Here is an 18,435-nt window from a genome sequence, read left to right on the forward strand (position 1 = left end):
GGAGCTGCCTACAGGGCCAATGCACTGTGTGTGTGTGTGTGTGTTTGAGCACATTAGGGAAAAATCTCCCACCACCCCCCCTCCCCTCCCACTCTTTCCTACCTCCTTTCCACTATCCCCCTGTCTCTCTTCTTTTTTCCACCACCTCCCATCCTTTGAAACACAGTATCACACTTTAGATAGCCTTTGTTGTCACGGCAAGGAGCATTCTTTCTCTGGCTCGGCCACACGGAGTGTGAGAATGCAGGAGGTTCCCTGAAAAACACAGAGGGGGAACAAAGGGCAGACAGAGTGAGGAAATAAATCCATGTAGCAACCGCCTGAAACGTGTGTAGGGTTGAATGAAAATAAAAGTAATGTGATATTTATTTGTTCTTGCGTTAAATTGGGTGGAATTTTGATCTCAAGGCTTTTCTCTGTGGTTTGATTACAATGAAAATGCCACCTAAAAGCTTTTGAAACACAATTTGTTGTGCAGTGCCATGAGGAGTTAAGAGTTGCAGTCAGAGCGGAGATGCACTTCACTAACATGTTTAGGACACAATCTGTAACATGGCTGTGTTTAACGATTGCAGGTTAGTCCAGCTGACCGTCCTGCAAAGATTACAGCGAGTGAAGCTACATGATGTTCCTCATTATGATCACAAACACAATATTTTGCCTGTGCAAACATGCCAAATAAAATTGTTTTAAGGGTGCTTTCAGTCTACTGAGGCCGACCTGCAGAGAAGGCACCTGTGTACGTTTGAGCTTTGTGTCCTCGCTATGGAATGAAGCCTGAAAATTATGCACTGATGTGATGCTGTGGAAAAATCCAGTCTTCCAGTAGTGTTCTGTAGAGAATCAAAAACAGAGCAAATGTCCCCAAAATCATCTGGTCCAACCCAGTTTCCAGTTTTCAATGAAGGCACAGAACGACCATCTGTATTCAATCAAATATAACTCCTCACCTCCAGTCTCATTTTGACACATCCATTAATGCACTTCTACCAGTGTGTGTGTGTGTCCTCAAATATGTTCATGTCAATAGGACCTGTGCTATGTCCCTGAGACAACTCATACAGTCATTTATTGCAACTTTGCTTATGCAGTGTATTTCTCTTATAGATCCCTGCTCATCTAAATCCTGGTGTTTTGATTAATTGCAGATAGAATTATTTACATCCATGTTGCGTGTGTGTGCGAGGCCATGTGCATGTGTGCCTGCCTGTCTGTCCGTGACTTGAGAGTTCAGAGCAGGTTCTGGCTTGCTCAACTCTGGGAAACTTTGAGCTGAGCAAATAGCTGGGTCTGTTTTCCTGGCTGCAGCCACACACTCGTATGTGTGAGGCATGTGTATGTGCTGTGAGCATTTGCAAGTATGTGGTTTATGTGCACTGCAGAGTAACCTGTGTGAATTTTGCAGTTTGTTGTCTGTGAATTGTGTGAGTGTGTGTCTATGCATGTTAACTGTGAGTGTGTGAGAGAGATTTGTTTCAAATACAAAGAGCAGAATACAGAATGTACTGAGGGACCGATGGGCTTCATTCCCACAGACAAGACATGAGATGACACCTCTGCTATTCCCACACCTCCACTGTCTAGCAGCTTACGCCGATCCTGACCTCAGTCACCACCGAGGCAAACACTGCTCTGCATGTGCACACAGAGGAGACAATATAATTTTGCACTGGGTGGGTCACCGGGTGTATGCTCCCGATCCACAGTCTTCATTAAACATTTTCAGAATAAAGAGGCGAACTGGCTCTAGGTGAGCTTAAAGCTTTTGTGAGGTCTGCGAGCCCGCTCTGATTTACAGCCCACCTCTAAGTGGAATGCTGTTTGCTGGGTGGAGCTCAGGTGTGTTGACAAGGCTTTTAGCACTGACATGCTGTCAGGATGGCTTACAGACGAGTGTGTGTTTGCGTGTTAGGGGCCGGCAAACAAGGGGTCACTAATGTCCCACCGGGGAGACCTTTTACTGTGGAGAAGGACGGGACGGCATGGACATGTGAAAGCTACTGAGGCGTAAACGCTGCCTCCACACACACACACTCACACACTGATCTGATCGCTCTGTAACACTTAGGCCCCTTGACACTGAAGCAACAAACGGGGGAAAATGTCTGTTTGCCATCAGTCAGAAGTTAGCAGGTCCTGCTTTCCATCAGGTTTTTACACAGGTCCAACACTTTCAGACTTAAACAGGTGACCTGCAGCTACCACAGCATTACTGAAGTAAAGTAGTTTCATAAGCATTGCTGCTATATAACAGAGGGTTTTTAAAACGTTTGCATGCTATAATCTTTTGAAAATGTTCTAATAATATTCTAGTTTGGTCATGTGGTCTGGCTAGCATCTCTCCGGCTTGACTTGGGTTTGGTCCAAAAAAACAAATGCCTGTCGGTTTTACAACAACAAGGAAATGGAATAAGTTTTTGTCATATGAAGTGAACTGTGCCAAAAGACTTTGCTTACTTAAGCTTTGGATCAAAGCTGTTCATGTTCTCTGCAAATTACAATATAAAAGTTTAACTGTTCTCTTATTCGAGGGGGTTTAGCACCTCAACAATATGTATTACCTTTTCTTAGAGATGGAGCTAGTTTGTGTTATTGCTAGAATTACAAATCAAGGCACAACTTTAGTTGAATGTGTTTTTTGCCTATTAGAATATAAACCTTCACATGTCCCAGTAATTGTTTCAAAACCATGGTAGTACATTAAAGAGAAAATTCCTAAAGATCAGCTTTCCTTCGAGGCTCTCTTGTGGAATGAAATTTATTTTAACCTTGCTTCTAATGACTGTTCTCTTCTCTTTGTCCAGGCGTGTAACAGTGATCAGTATGCGGCAGTGCCCAGAGAAGACATGGTCAGGATGCTTAAACAGAAAGGTCAGCGACACACCTCAACTCTCTCAGTAATATGGGAAGGGGCTTTATTTTTACTGGGCTCCAGATGTTACAGCATAGAATACACAAGGAAATATCTACATGCAATTACTCCAGCTGTTAGCGTGTCCGTCTCACTCCATTTTCAAGAAGTCACTCAATTGCCATGTTTTGCCTGCAGGATATCTGCAGGACCAGGACACTGAACACACACAACAGACGTCCCATCAACAGGAAGAGGAGAAGCTTGGTGACATCTTGACCCCCTGCATGACCCCTGAACCCCCCAGGTATGCCCTTCAGTGTCGCTGGGCCTCCCTCTCTGGGCTGGATCCCGACACCCTGACCTTTCCCGGGGGGGCGCCCATACAGCTCCACGCCGTGCCCCCTGCCCTCCTGCCGAGGATACCGCTCTTCTACGTCTGCACCAGATGTGGCAAGGTGTTCTGGGAAGGCTCTCACTTCGGCCGCGTCCTCTCCATGTTTCGGGAGGTCCTACATGTAACAGATGAGGACACTGATGCAGTTGCAGCGGCACAACTGAGCTGAGAGACACGGAGCTTGTGCGGTTTACCAAAAAAACATCCAGAATAATACACATACCACCAATTCAGTTGCCTCGTAGATTACAGTAGTTCTGTTCAGTTGTAGTTCTGACTAATTTGATATCATAATAATAATAAAAGAGGCATAAAGACGACAGATGTAGTCCGATGTTTCAACTGCAGCTTGAGATTTGTATCGCGCATTGTTCTGAGAAATGATAAAAATCCTCAGAAGTCCTACCTACTCTTAGCAATCAGGTACTGCTACAGTTCTCCGAAAAGTCTCTTCCACACCTCAATGTTCCTTATGATAAGTGCGTAGGCAGAGCCGACACGCCCGAGGTAGAAGAATTAACACCCACACACTTGCTCCATAAAGAACCTTTAATTCAACGTTACAGTCGGGCATTGACTGAAATGTTGCATTAAATGACTCATCTGGAGCTAAAACCTGACATACAAAGAAATCATAGGTTAATCATAATCATTATTTGCCTTTATGGATGAACGGTTATTTGACACACCTGTTGTCGTCCCAAGCCTTTCCTCCATAGTGCTTATTTTAATGTGCACATTGTGTTTTAAATCAGTTGTGTTTCTGATTTTAATTTTACTGATCCAAAGACGGGTCTTGGTACGATTTTTTTTTTTATTGTATTCATTATTGTAGCCTCGTGCATTCATTGTGATTCACGGTTTGAATCGGATTGAGACAATTTCTCCGATTTTTTTAAGTTTGTTCAAATCAAGAGTGTCAATAAGTTTGTTTTTAATGAAACAGTTTTGACTTTAAAGCTACGGTTAAACGATGCCTGGACTCTTTTTCATATTTTGCAGTCCGCTACTGTACACGTACATTCTCTATGATAACATTTGTATATATTTTTGTATTATTTAGCTGAAAAGTATGTGTTAATAAACAAGAGTTTTCATCTAAATTATTCATCTGTGAGGAGCTACCATCATTTGCAGGTATTTTTATTATCTGAGAAAACGGGTAGTAAAGCAGGGGATCCCCAGCTGGATTCAACATGAGTGAGTGTGGGGGGGGGGGGGTCATGATTCTTCTAACACGCAACAGATGTAAAAATAAAAAAAAATACAAAAATATCTCCCGGTGAAAAATCAAAGAAGACACTGACAAGAGAGTTTGTGGTGACAAGAGCTGGAGCTGTGACGTCACTTCCTGTCTCTGCCTGCTATACCCGGGTGCTCCAGCGCTCTCTTGAATAATGCAGAGGATTGGATGCTGTTGTGAACGCGTCTGTGCAGAGAACCCCCCGCTGTGTTGTGCGTGTGTGAAAGGTGAACTCTGGGTAAACCCTGTAGCCAATTCTCCAGATTTTACCCTGAGGTCATGTCTGAAAACGGCTTAACTGACAGTGGAGGGGTTTTCTCCCTTGAAGGCTCCCGAGCTGACGGGTCAGAGAGTAACCTAACACATGCACCACCTGAAACCGATCGTACTTTCTCATACTCCCCTCTTCTATTTTCACAAATCCCACGTTGGATTTTGTGTAATCGCAGGAAAATGCAATTGCCCAAAAGGGTTTTAACTCATCTTATGTGGAAAATTCTACAATTAAAGATTTTCCGGCGTTTTGTCGAAGCTCCAGCGAAGGGCTGAGTTTGAATCTTTTTTACACTCATAAAAGAAGCTCTAACCAAAGCCAGATGTGCAGCTTACTTTATTGATCACTAAACTTGCATCAAAAAAGCCACAGTCGTTTCCAGAGACAGGTCATACTGTGAATCACAGACGTAAATGTGTTTTCTCTCACCGCGTTTGAAGCAGCGGCTGCAGATTTTAAATCACAGGACGATAAAAACATCTGCTCTTGTCCAATCTCGGAGCCTTTTTAAATACATTGCAGAAAAAAAAGGTACTAAAGATTTAAAAGTTGATTCACAGTTGCAGAACCTCAAGTAAGAAAATGAAACCAGTAACGTGACACCCCCCCCCCCCCCCCCATAATGCATTTATCTGTACAGACATTATACGTATCGTCACTTGTTAAGAACAAAGATGCAAAAAGTGGGCGTGTGTCGCTGTGAACATGAACTTCACAGCTCATTGTTGTGAATGATGGGCGAGCTGTTGGACCTGCGTGAAACATCTAGTGGCCGTCACTCCGACGAGAAAGTGTCTCGGGCAAAGATCACGTGGATTAGTTTTGTCTCAGACGGGATTTGTGACCTCTTTTCTCAAGCTCAGCATCCTCTGATGAAATGAGAGGTTTATTAACAATCTTCAGTTTGAATGTTTTAAGGATGTTTGTTGAATTTATTTAATTGTCCAATTATGTCATATATTGTGTGAACTGGGAATGTCTGCAGCCCTCCTGCGACACTCAAAGGACGTGATTGATTGATGGACGATTATAAACCATTTACTAATGCGTTATTTTACGCTGCAAATGTGAAAAGTTGTTAATAACACAATTAGAAGAAGAAGAAAACTTAATTATAATATAATTTATGGTTATGAAGTGCTTATGAATGGATTGTGGCGTAGATTCTCTGCAGCTAGAGTCATTTGGATGATTCCCTGATGGGGTTTTCATTTGAAACACTGTATATGTGGGCAGCATGGTGCAAGGAACCACACTGTATAAATGGTCCCCATGGAATATATTAAATCTTTAAAAGACAAAGAAAGTTCAAGGGTATTTGCCACTACTACCACCCAGAAGTTGTATTACCATTGATAAATTGTAATCCTGCTCAAACCCATAATGTGAACTACTTAAAGGTGACATTACTGTTTTATTGGAATAACTAACTGTGATGGTATTTATCTGCAGGCACTGCTTAAGCCACCAACCATGAACATGTACATTCATTCTTGTCGTTTACTCCTCATTCAAGCAGGAATATGTGTAACGAAAACGGATTTCCAGCTCTTCCAGTTTCAAATGGTCTCACGTTCGACTGTCAGCTGTGAGAAAAAGTTTGCTGATCCCCCGGATGCGTGACTGATTTAGCCTGCAGGAAAAAAAGTTTGTGAAATCAACTGATTCTCATCCACAGGGCAAAAAAAAAGCTCCACAAAATGAGCGTTGAAAAAGACGCCTGTGGTTTTAGTTGACTCTGATAATGTCGTCGTATTCATCATCACCCTCCTTTATTTAGCTCGAACATCCGTCCAGGAGGGCAGAGACAGGTTGGCATGTTGCCATGCATGTTTCATTTATTTTTTTTGTAGCAGACCGTGTAACAACTACAGTAACATTAAGCTCCTCATGAGTATTTTTTTATTGCTATGAATGAAGCCGAAACCCAAACTCCCCAAATAAGCCCCTCAGTGTGCGCCCTGTCCCGTCCTCGTCCGGGTGGTCGCAGGCCCTGCCTCTGTGCAGAGCGCGAGATTTCTGCTGCAGCACCGTGTTATTTGATCCTTGCTCTTTCTTTGCTGGGAAGAAAAGCTCGCCTCTTTCCCACGCTCTGAGGACACGTGGTGCCCGGAATGAATTGGATTCATAAGCCCCTCCCTCCCGGTAAACGTCACCCACCTCTCTCTCTTACTCTCTTTCTCACTCACTCGCTCTCTTTCTCTCTCTCCCTGTCTCTCACATTCCGAGTTCAGTCCAATATACTCCCGGGCAGGAAAGTTAAAGCACAGTATTGCCAAATCGTAATGATGAATTGACATATTTACTTGACATCTCCACATTTATTTCCCTCGTGCGTTCTCCTCTCCAGCGACGTGCTCTTACACGAAAACATCCCGGGACGCGACGGGACGGGACGGGGGGCTCCTCCTGTCTTGTCTGGCCCCGGCTGCCCCGAGTCTCGGCGCCAGAAACCCGGCCCCTGCGCACCGACTGAGCTCACAAGACTCTGGCTTCTTTCTCTGTCACAAAATAAAACCACACGTCGTGTTTATCAATACACTGCAGCAGAGGGGAGATATGGCTGCATAAATACAACCAGAATAGACTGGGATTATCTGTGTGTTACTTGACAACTTCCCATTTTGGAATTGGAGGAGAGCCTGGCTGTTCCCATTGAGGGGATTGGCGTGCGTATTTACGCACCAACGGAATGCGCGTTTATGTTAGAAATGGAACTTTTCTGTTTCTCTGATATGTATATTGATATTAATAATCAAATGATATTCTGATAGTTAAAGTAGCCTTTTCTTTATTTAATATATTATATCTTATACCTACACCTAAGCTCAAGGATTGTATCTGGTCTTGGATTCTTTTCAGACAACCTTTTGTATGTGTGAATGTGTATGTGTGTGTGTGTGTTTGTGTGTGTGTGTGTGTGTTGTGTAGGGGGCATTTGCTCTCTCTCAAGAGGGAAAGGAGCACAAATGCCACAGAGTTTGGGGAAGAAACTCATCCAAAAGCAGATCCTTTTGGCTCCTGCGGTCTGTGCAAATGTTTCCCAAGTGTCCAGACGCTCTGCAGCCAAAGCTCTGAGAGTGGACAGATGTTCCTAATTTTCCAGAAGGTCTTTTGCACCATTCAGTAACTCTAAGAAATAACCACACACACTGACACATCATTTACACAATAAAAAACCTACACTGATCCACTCAAGTCTGAAAGTAACCATAACCTTTGTACGGTTTCGTAGGCGTGTGTGAAAGTTTTGAACGGCCCAGTTGCAGTGCACAACCGTGGGCTCTTTTACATGAAGAGCAAGGAAAACACATCTGTTATGGCGGCCAACGTATTCACCACATATCTACGGATGACTCAGAAACACCGTCTTTGTTTTGGAGCATTTGCAGCTGTGGGCCACTTGACGCAGAGGAACAAACAAAATCGGAGTCACAGAGTCACCTGCAGTTAACATTTTAAACAGATGCAGTCAGTCCAACAAAGTGTTGTTGGTCTTTTTGTCCATCCTTAAATTCTCACGTGAACAGGTCTTATAATCATATGGGACACCTTTAAACATGGCTCAGGCCAAAGTCAGTTTTATTTACATAAACTAGACACAGTTTACAAAAAAAGGAAAACGCTCCAAGGCTCCATTGTGTCCTGTTATTGACAGTAACGGTTCCAAAACCATCCAGTTTGACCTTTTGAAAAAACACTGATCAGTTTGATCGGTGTAGGTTGATTGATTGATGAGGTGCTTTGACTTAAAGAAATAATGGATGAGCTGCATCACTTTGGGCTTTAAACAACTGGAACACCAGAAAAAAAAGGGACGACTATGATGTACGAGATATTGTGTCATTTTTACAGCTCATGTCTAGTTACTTTAGCACTTGTGGCCACATCACTTGGAGCAAAAAGTGGTTCCCAGACGAAAGCATTTGACTTTTGTCTCATGGTGCCAACAGATCCAGGCAGTTTATAACGCTCTCCTAAATCTGTGCCTAAAGAATGAACCTGATTTTATCTTCACTTCTGCTTCAGCCGTGTTCTCAGTCATATCATTCAAATTAAGTCAAATATTCTGTAAACTTCGTGGGAGCCGTGCCGCCGTTTCTCCCACGCTGACGCGCAGGCCCCCCGACGCATGGTTTTCACACTCGCATGCAGGCAGATGCGACCACAGACCTGCGTCAAATGCAGCTGGGACTGTGGGAAGAGAGGACAGTGTGAAAGCCGGAGCGAGGAGCGGTTTTGCAAAGTGTTACACGCAGATGCACAGGCGCAGCACACGGCTCCATAAAAGGGAGGCTGACATACATGTACCTGGTGCATGTGGTTTGCACTCATTTCATCTGTCTATCTATCTAAACCTATCAACACCTCTGTTTCTCACACACACACACTCACACACAAACACACACTCGCTCTCTCTCTCACACACACACAGGCTCCCAGTTCCCACGGTGGTGGGGGCAGCTGAGCTTCGTGTCAATCTGCGCACAGCGTCACCTCTTTTCACTTGCAAAAAGGAAGTAGCGCAGGTCTTTTGTTATTTGAAGTCCCACCATAGTCATTCAGAAACAACTGGAATATATCCGCAGTTTATGATTTAAACAACCTCCTGCGAGGTGTTTCTTTATGGAGCGGTGGGTCTCAAAGACTCCCGGCCCGTTTGGAGGGTTTTATGATTATTATTTTACCATTTGGTTCAGTTGACGTTTTAGAAGTTGTAACCATTTAAACTTTAAATGCACCTATAGCCTGTAGGTTGAGACTAAGCATTTTTGTTTTAGTTCATATTTGCGCACAAGTTAAGCCAGATGTTCACAGGCAGTCATTCCGCTGGATTGGGTAACATAAGCAGCAGCACACAGCTGTAAACCATACCCTCTCCTGGATAGTGTGTCACAGTAACCTGTCACCTTTTCTGCCCCCGTGTCACATGAAAGAGTGTGAATGAGTCCACATGTTTTTCACTTTCAAAAGAGACATTTATGATCAAATTCGGAAAAAATTCTCGAACCAATAGTGAGAAGTTGTGAAATGTACTTATTGTATGAGTCAAAAGAAAACAGAGAAAACTCAAAAATATCCAATTTGAATTTGTGCGTAAAATGTGCCAACGTATTTCAGAATATATGATTTTTTTAACCAAGTGTCCATTTTGGTTCATTTCTCAGCCACGTTTTCTATTTGCACATGCCGAGCGAGCTCCTCTGATGCCAGGGAACATGTCAATCGAAGCCTCGGACATCGAACTGGACTTTTTCTTTCAAGAACTTTGTTGAGGTTGAATCCACTGGACGATCCTTCACATGCACGTTCTTCCCTCAGCGGTTTACAGCCCTGACAGCACCGATGCCTTCTGGCTTTGAGTCCACATCCTGTGGTCGGCTACAGGAGATCCGATACAGAGCTCACCATAACACTGCTGCGGGCGGCTTGTTTAGAAGTTCTGCAGTTACGCTTGGCTCCCCCCCACCCCCCCTCCATCAGAAGAAATAACGCCCCTTCCTGCAGATTCTCAGGGAGGTGGTCCCTCCCACTAACCAAGCCGGCAGCCTATAACCTCCCCGGCTTTCCGCCCATTCCTCCACAGTTGATTCTTTGGGAAGGTATTGTCATGCATATAAAGGACGCGTAAAATATTTCCCCAGAGCGCAGAGCAGGGCAGAGACTCGCGGATCGTACGCAGGACACAGACCTGGGCCACACGGTGGATTTCTATCGCTTTCGTCGCCACGGACCCGTCCATCTGTCACAGGTAAGGCAAACATCCGTTGCGGACTACACTTCCAGACATGTTTAATGGCAAAATCAAGCAGTGTGTGCGTGCTTAAAACGTGCGCTCGGAGTGCTCCTCTCTTGCGCTTGGATGTAGCGGAATGCGAGGTCTCTCCTGCGGTCTGTAGGTGTGGACTCGGGATTCATGTGGACCTTTCTTGTCTTTTCTTGTCTTTCCCAGACGCCCTGGCCACACGAGCAGCGACATTTTGCCTGGACGTGTAGCCAGGAAACAGGTGGGAACGTTTAAGGAAAACCTGTGGAGACCCGGTAACGAGGAGGCTGCCCTGTGGAGATCCTACTTCCAGTTTCCTCTCAGTGAAGACGGAGGTGTCGGTCTTCTCCATCCCCTGCGATAGGCGACCTGCTGCTGCTACAGAAGGGAAACTTCACCTAGAGACCCTGGACCTCTTGAGACCCTTAATGCTTTAGGGATTTATAGGATCTCTCACTTTATTTACCTTTTTGCACACCGAGTGTGTTATTTTCTCTATTGTCCTTTTTGGGATATATACAGTGAGCATTTTTTGTCTTTAAGTACCTTAAAGTGCCTTAATAACTGGTTCTAGTCCAGTGTAACTGTGGCATTTTACCAGACCAGAGACGCTCAGCAGGGAGAAGACGTTCCTATCAGCTTTAGAGCTCCGGGCAGGATTACTGGTTCCCCCACCATCCAGCGCGCTGCAACCATGAGCCAAGCGGAGGTGTCGACGTGCTCCGCGCCGCAGAGGGTTTTCCAGGAGGCGGTGAAGAAGGGCAACACCAAGGAGCTGCACTCGTTGCTGCAGAACATGACGAACTGCGAGTTCAACGTCAACTCCTTCGGGCCGGAGGGACAGACGGCCCTGCACCAGTCCGTCATAGACGGCAACCTGGAGCTGGTAAAACTGCTGGTGAAGTTTGGCGCAGACATCCGACTGGCCAACAGGGAAGGGTGGAGCGCTTTACACATCGCCGCCTTCGGGGGCCACCAAGACATTGTGCTATACCTCATCACCAAGGCCAAGTACTCCTCTGGCGCCCGGTGATCTATCTCTGCTGTCAGGTAAAAAAAAAGAAAGAATAAGACAAATAACACGACAACAGCAACAATAAGTGGGGAAAAAATCCGACTGCAACACATGAGGGAAAGCCAGGCTCTTTTTCTGAAAGCGTTCAAACTGCCATTATCTACATAGTTGTGCCAAATTATATATATATTCATATATAAAAGGAAATGCATAAACAGGCCTGCACAATAACCCTCCCTCTCACTGCAAACCAAACGGGGCCCTCTCTGCACCTCTGAGTGAAGCCACCACATGGTTCACACACACACGCGCAAACACACACACAGCGCCTCAGCACGAATCTTTAACAAAAAAAAGAAAAACGCCACTTCGGTGAGTTTGTTGGTACTAAAGCTTTCCTCTTGAATGTGTCTACTATAGATCGCGTGGTCCACTAGAGGAGCAGCCTGTGTGTGTGTGTGTGTGTGTGTTGGGACTCAGGAGTGCAGATGGCCCAGTTTTTTCTCCTCTATCCATGACCTCCCATCCTCAGTACAGTTGAATAGTTTCTTTGTGGGGGGAGGGGGGATGGGGTGCACAGATTTGACCTGTTGCCCCTCATGCATTGTTCACTTGTAAAAAAATCCTCTTTTTCTAAGTTATTTGATATGAAACATGGCACTTGATGCTACATGGCTGCATGCTGGAATATCTGAAAGGGAAGACACACGAGCAAGAGAAGAAGGGTTGCCCTCTGTTGGCTACCAGAGGCCTATATTTCTTTAATGAATCAATTTTTATTTTATTTTTTAACTCAAAGAGCGGCATTATGGCTATCCAACACGCTTTCCGGATGTGTAATCATGATGTAACAACAACTGGCTTCATCGATGTTGTGAAGTACTGTACACAATAGCTTTACTATTATTATTTTTGTATTTCTTTTAAAGAGAAAAAGAAAGAGACAGTAGCTGAGTGCACTGGGCCTCCTCTGCCATGCTGGCGTCCAACTCTTTCCTGGCCAGTGCGACCACTTTGCCAATGGTCACTGTGTTACTAAAAAGAAAAACCGCTGCTTTCGCTTTGTATCAAAAGAAAAAGAAAGAAAGAGTCGCATTTGGAATTCACTTTATAATCTCCTCTCAGTATTTTATTAACATCCTAGTCATCACTGTGAAAGCAGGCTGGGTTATTATTTTTTTTTCTATTTATGAAGGTACATTGAGAAGATGCATTTTTGAATATGTTGTGGTTCTTCTTTTAAAAAATACAAACAAAAATCTATGAGTGTAAGAATATCTATGGGTGACTCAAGCTGCTTCAGACTCGTAGTATATAAACTGTCCCGTGTGGAGGTAACCCTGCCACCCTCACCCTCCTGACCCACCACCACCATCCCCCCAGAAACCCAACTCCCCCCCCTCCCCTCTAGCCCGTTGACCCTCCAGAGGACTTTCTCCACCCCCCTCCTCCCATTTAAAGGACTTTGTTTGGTTGCCTTTTGCCAGCTACCTCGACTTATAAAGTATTCTCAAGTTGTTCAGCTGTCTCACCACTCTGCCACGTCGTTTTGGAGTCTGAAGAGATTCACTATTTGTTTGTGATCATCCGCATGCCAGTATGTTTTGTTTTGTTTTTTTGCTATGAAGCCTGACAGACAAACGGACTCCTGAAGATGCAATGAACCCATCCCTGCATCCTCAGTCGGGACAGTTTTTATTTTACACTACAACCAAACCAATTCTCAATAGCAAAGCGTGATTTTCTGCAAAGGAGTCTGTGGTCTCTCTCTCTCTCTCTCTCTCTCTCTCTCTCTCTCTCTCTCTCTCTCTCTCTCTGTCGCATTGTTGTTCCCTATAAACCTCCACCTCTCTGTCCCTTTCTCTGTCTCCATCAGCCTGTTTGGTCGTTTTTTATTTTTTATTTTCAGGTCATACAAAAAAATGGAATTGTATCGCATGACTTATAAATGCAGGGAGTTTTATTGCACAAAAAAATGCGGAGCCTTGCGCGCCCCCAGTGTTTGTACGGGGTAACTGCAGGAGCCAAGGCTTTGGAATAGTTACTACTACTGAGCAGGACCCTAATACTGTTGGACGATGAAGACTTAAGACAAAAAAATCACATGACTGTTGCAGGAGGTCACAGAAAAGGAAAAAAAAAAATGGTTCCATCAACTTGCCTGCTGCATTTTTGAAAGTCATGGCACCCTAACATTTGTATCGATGCTGCTTGTATGTTTTTATTTTGTTCATGTTGACGTTGTTGTTGTTTTCTTTAAAGCCTACTGCTCAAATGGCCAACAGTTGTGTAGAAGCTTCACAGCAGCACTAGTTCACCTCATGAGAAGCTGCTGAGAGTGTGTGAGTGAATACTTTTCTTTTTGTCTTTTTAAAATTGAAGTGTGTGTTTGTGTGCGTGTGCTTCTCATGAGGCTCCGTGCCGCTGCATTGAACAGTCGTCCAGACTGACAACTTCCCATTTTTCAACAACCACAATTAACAGAAGCGATAGATCCACCGCATCAAGGTATAGATTGGTTATCAGGCAACAAATGAAATATGCATCGCTTGTCTTAAACTTGATTTTTTTTGTTTGAATATTGCACTGATGACTGTTGTTGAAACGTTGGCTTTTATGTGTCAACATTTTAAATTTTTTTCTGAATAGAAAAAAAACAAACACAACAAAATACTATTGTATAAATATATGCTCCAGGTGATAATGTCCTAATGTGTGTGTCACTTTGTGGGAAAAAAGAACATGATGTTTTTTCTTTTTGACAAAGATGCGTGTATCTCTGTGATTGGGTGTATGTATATATACATATGGATATATATATATCAACGCTGATGATGATGATATCTTGGGGCACTTTCTTTTCTGAAGTGCTGTCTTCCTGTTTTTTTTGAAAGGGGAATAATACATTTGATGGTAAGATCATTGTAACATGATTAAAAATTGCACGGTTGTGTGGTCGTCTGGCTCACGAGGGTCATAACATTTATGATGTAAGGGGCCAGCTGCCGGATTGGTGTACATGAGTGAGATGATTTTTGTTTTTTTAATAAAAAATAAAAAAAAGCTCTGACTTCTTTGGACCAAGTTGTGTTTCTGGTCTTGCTTCATTTCAAGCAGGAGAGAAACGGCAGATTTTTTCATGAGTGATGCAGATGTTCCATCGTGTTTCATTTTTGTTTGTTTGTTTGTTTGTACCCTTTTATTTTTGAACGTTTGTAACACTGTGATGATGACGTGATGTCATGTGGAGATGAGTGCTGTATTATTTTTGTACGTTTGTGTACAAGCCAGTAAAGAAATCATTAAACTCACTGGTGTATGCATACATTTGTTCCTCCTCTTCCAAAGCACAAGCTACGTTTTCCCGGCCTCAACACCCCCCCCACCCCTCGCTCTCACTCCCTCCTCCTGCATTTTTCATAGAAAGGGTTGGTTTGGGAAACACCCCCCCACCCCCTCCACCTCCCCCTCTCTCTCTTTTTCCCTCCCTGTCTTCCAAGCCCGGGCCCAACCCAGATCCCCATTCTCTCCTTTTGTCATTCATCTGGCCTCATCCTTTCACTGCCGGGATAAAAGAGCCCGGTGCATTGTGGGTAGGCTCGGTTTAAAGAAGGGTCCCCTCCCCTGTGTCTGTTGTGGGAGAGCTGGTTTTATGTTACAACCCCCCACCCCCACCCCCTACACACATACACACCCTCAAAAAGTTTCTAACACACACTCGTCTCTTGTGCTCTCTTTTCCAACGACTGAGGCTTCGCTCGCTGCTCACAGCTCAGCTCTGCCTCCGAGACTCGGCTCCCACACACACTCCAACGGGTCCCGTAGTCATTATTTATGATCTTTTGGTAATTTCTCTTTCCTTCTTTGAATTTGCTCACCTTTTCTCCCGAGCTCAATTACTCTGCATCTGCAAAAGATTCCCCTTGTTCTCGAAAGACCAAAAAACCCTCTTCGGTTTAAATACATCAATGTCTGTTTTCAAATATCTTTTTTTGATGCTCGTGAAATTTGAACATTGAAGCCTCGTGGCCTGCTGTGATGAATTGGACCTGACAAAGTCTGGTTGCACTGTTAACCACTCGCACTTTATTTGGAGCGGTCATGAGTCAGAAAAGGTCGAAGGGAAAAGAAAAAGCTGGGACACACTCACTCGTTCGCAGCCAAAAAGGTTAAACAGTGTGTGTGTGCACATTCTGTAAAGACTGTGTGCTTTTCAAAGTCTGACTTGGAGTTCAGTTTCTTTTCACTGCTCCGATAACACATGCACGTGATATGCATGGGCTGTATTTTGGTGTCAGCACCTGTTTGATTTGAAATTAACCCTTTGACTGGGTCGTGATCTCCCTGTTGCACAAAAGTGCTGATGCTGCACGTCTGCAGGCGGATCGTGGGAAAACAGGCGCGTCTCTGCGTCTTTCACAGCCCTCATCCCGTTGCAACATCTACTGGGTGTCGACCCAGCAAGGGCTTGAGCAAAGAGGATTGCAATTTGTGATGGGAAAAGCGTAACGGCTGTCTGTGTTAGTTTTTTTGCGAGTTTCCATCTCAGCAAGATCTTCAGCTTGAATTTCCGAGCAGCGGCTGCAAACGTCTGGTTTTCACCGACAAGTAAAAGTTTGCGCTATTGTTAGAGCAGCTGTTAAAGCCGGCTCTCTGAGCTGCAGCTGAACCATCTGTGACCTCAGCGCTGACCACATCAAGTGCACTGGACTGATGTATTTCTTTGTCAGATACAAACTCAACACCAGGAGAGCTCGCTGCACTAAGCTCCAGCCCCTCTGTGTTTTGATACCGTGGCAGCCCAACGAGCTATCTGGCCTGCTGCTCGCTTGTCCTCTCCTCGCCTCCCTCCCAGCCTCCCTCCCTCCCAGTCTCTCACTTCTGCAGGATGTTTTTGTTGAGCTGGGTTCCCATTGTTCACACACTGAGTTGGCAGGCCTCCCAGGGTTGCTGCTGGCTGCTAGGCCCCCTAATAGGTTCTTCATGTGCCTTGGCTTTCCTCGCCCCGTCTTGGGTCTGGCTTCTTGCACGGAGCGGCCTGCCTCAGTGAGCCAGACAACGCCAGGCATTTTCAGGAGGAATTTTGCAGAGAGGACAGAAAGATCAGCAGAAGAACTGTTCTGGGAATTGTGTCTGGTCCAGAAAACGTAGGAGGGCGTCATCAAAACTCACTTTAGTAAATGAGTAAACAGGCTGAATTGGCAAAAAGGACCGGATGCATATTGTGTGCGTGTGTAAGCATCGTCTGTTTGATTTGTATCTCAACGGTAAATGGTATTGAGTGTTGTTGTAGCGTCCGTGTTGGAGCATCTGGGTGATTATCTTTCATCGCTGTTCAAAGGACCCTCATAAAATATTCATACCTCATTTGAAGGGGGGGGACACCCGATCTGTGAGACACAAGCTTAACAGAACGTGTTGTTATACGTGTGAAAACACAACTTAATTGGACGATTAATTCTGTGTGAGCCTTGATTGTGACATCCCACACTCCCTCAGAGTCGTTATCTGATTTAGGACGTGGACACACACACGAGGAGGTTTTACAGTTGCTGCGGGAAATCGTTGAGTGACGACAGCCACGTAAAGAGGAACTTAGAAAAAAGTTCAACTGTCTTTTCACTGGCTTGAACCACAGGCTTCGCAATGGGTTGTGTTTGGGTTTTTTGTCGCCCTCCACATGACACCCGCCCTGCTCTTCTCCTGACCTCAGGTTGTGAAATCCAAACGTACATTTCATCATATAGATTGTAACATAACTCTAACGTGACTCATTCGTGCTTGCGACAGGATTGTGCGGCTTGAATGTTGACACACTGTCAGCTTCTTGGCTTTCAGGGTTTTCCATCAGCACGTTTCAGAAAACACTGTGGCTCAAGATCAACTTCCAACACTTGGGTTTCCTCCAGATCAAGACAATCTCCCACAATGTAGAGTTCACCTGTTTCAGTTTCCTCTTCTCAGATACGTGAGCTCGTACAAATGAAACTTTATTGACCTCGACCTGACTTAATATTACTTATCAGATATGTTCAAAATAATGAATCTGTGATGGCTCAGGAGAGTAGAGCGGCTGTCACCTCTCAGCTGTTGTGAGTTTTCCAAAACACACACACACGTCTCTCTGTCTGACACGTTCTTAGACTCTCACCTTGTTTCTGTTTAGTGAGGACGTTGCCTGATCTGTGTTTTCATAAACCAAACCATGTGCTAACTGACTTTTTGGCCTCATGTTGAGAGCAGCACGCACTGAGCTCCGGATACACTGATAATATTATCATCTTATAAAGTTGATATAGTGAACTTGTTATCAAACCGCTGCTCACCAAGGTGTGCTTATGTCTCCATCTTACAAATGATTTGGTTCAAAGCATTAACTAAAACTTAAATAAATACTCATGTGTGGATTATAACAGTTTTAAAGGTGATGCCTATCCACGAACATTGAACATTTACGTTTAGACAACTAAACCAACCTCTAGAGATGAACTGTGTGCTGCATCCGGTTTGACTGACGTGAGAATATCCACTAATCTTGTATAAATGAGACTCAAGTTTTCAGATTTATTACTGATTGGGATCTTGTTTTATTTGCGTGTACGATCGTCCCACAGTATCACTTCCCAACTTGTCAGCACTTTTCCTGCTCAGCCATCCTTTCTGACAGTCTCACGCCAAGTTGCTTACTTTTATTTGGGTGCAGTCGTTTCACAGACTGGGAAACGAAATGCTTCAGACCACAGCAGCAGACTGAGGAGTCAACGACGCTGGCTGGTGACACTGGGCAGTGAAATCCTGCTGAAACTGCACTTTCTCCCTGAAAATAAAAACATGTCTGTCGCTAAACACGTCCAGTGGACACCCCCCACCCCCACCCTCCCCACAAGT

General features: G+C 44.5%; 2 protein-coding genes across 3 annotated transcripts in view; both read left to right on the plus strand.

Annotated features, from left to right (window-relative positions):
• Positions 1-4,354, plus strand: part of exd3 (exonuclease 3'-5' domain containing 3) — a 33,750-nt gene extending 29,396 nt beyond the window's left edge. The window contains exons 20-21 of the mRNA XM_062413396.1: positions 2,805-2,871; positions 3,050-4,354. Of these exons, the coding sequence (XP_062269380.1) occupies positions 2,805-2,871; positions 3,050-3,417 (435 nt within the window). The 3' untranslated portion in view covers positions 3,418-4,354. The remainder of the gene's footprint in view (positions 1-2,804; positions 2,872-3,049) is intronic.
• Positions 4,355-10,364: 6,010 nt separating this feature from the next.
• On the plus strand, positions 10,365-14,858 carry nrarpa (NOTCH regulated ankyrin repeat protein a). 2 transcript variants are annotated; one of them, XM_062413173.1, is made up of 3 exons: positions 10,365-10,517; positions 10,719-11,582; positions 11,968-14,858. In XM_062413173.1, exon 2 carries the CDS (start codon positions 11,227-11,229, stop codon positions 11,563-11,565), a length of 339 nt encoding a protein of 112 aa, XP_062269157.1. In that variant the 5' UTR covers positions 10,365-10,517; positions 10,719-11,226; the 3' UTR covers positions 11,566-11,582; positions 11,968-14,858. The 2 variants fall into 2 exon arrangements, with proteins under 2 accessions (XP_062269157.1, XP_062269156.1); XM_062413172.1 differs by having other exon boundaries at positions 10,719-14,858.
• The last annotated feature ends 3,577 nt before the right edge of the window (positions 14,859-18,435 follow it).

Source organism: Platichthys flesus, chromosome 19 (assembly GCF_949316205.1).
Source record: "Platichthys flesus chromosome 19, fPlaFle2.1, whole genome shotgun sequence".
NCBI classification, from domain to species: domain Eukaryota; kingdom Metazoa; phylum Chordata; class Actinopteri; order Pleuronectiformes; family Pleuronectidae; genus Platichthys; species Platichthys flesus.

Bases quoted from the DNA above. Each gene is read 5' to 3' on its own strand.
- nrarpa (XM_062413172.1), top strand. From the start codon at position 11,227: ATGAGCCAAGCGGAGGTGTCGACGTGCTCCGCGCCGCAGAGGGTTTTC.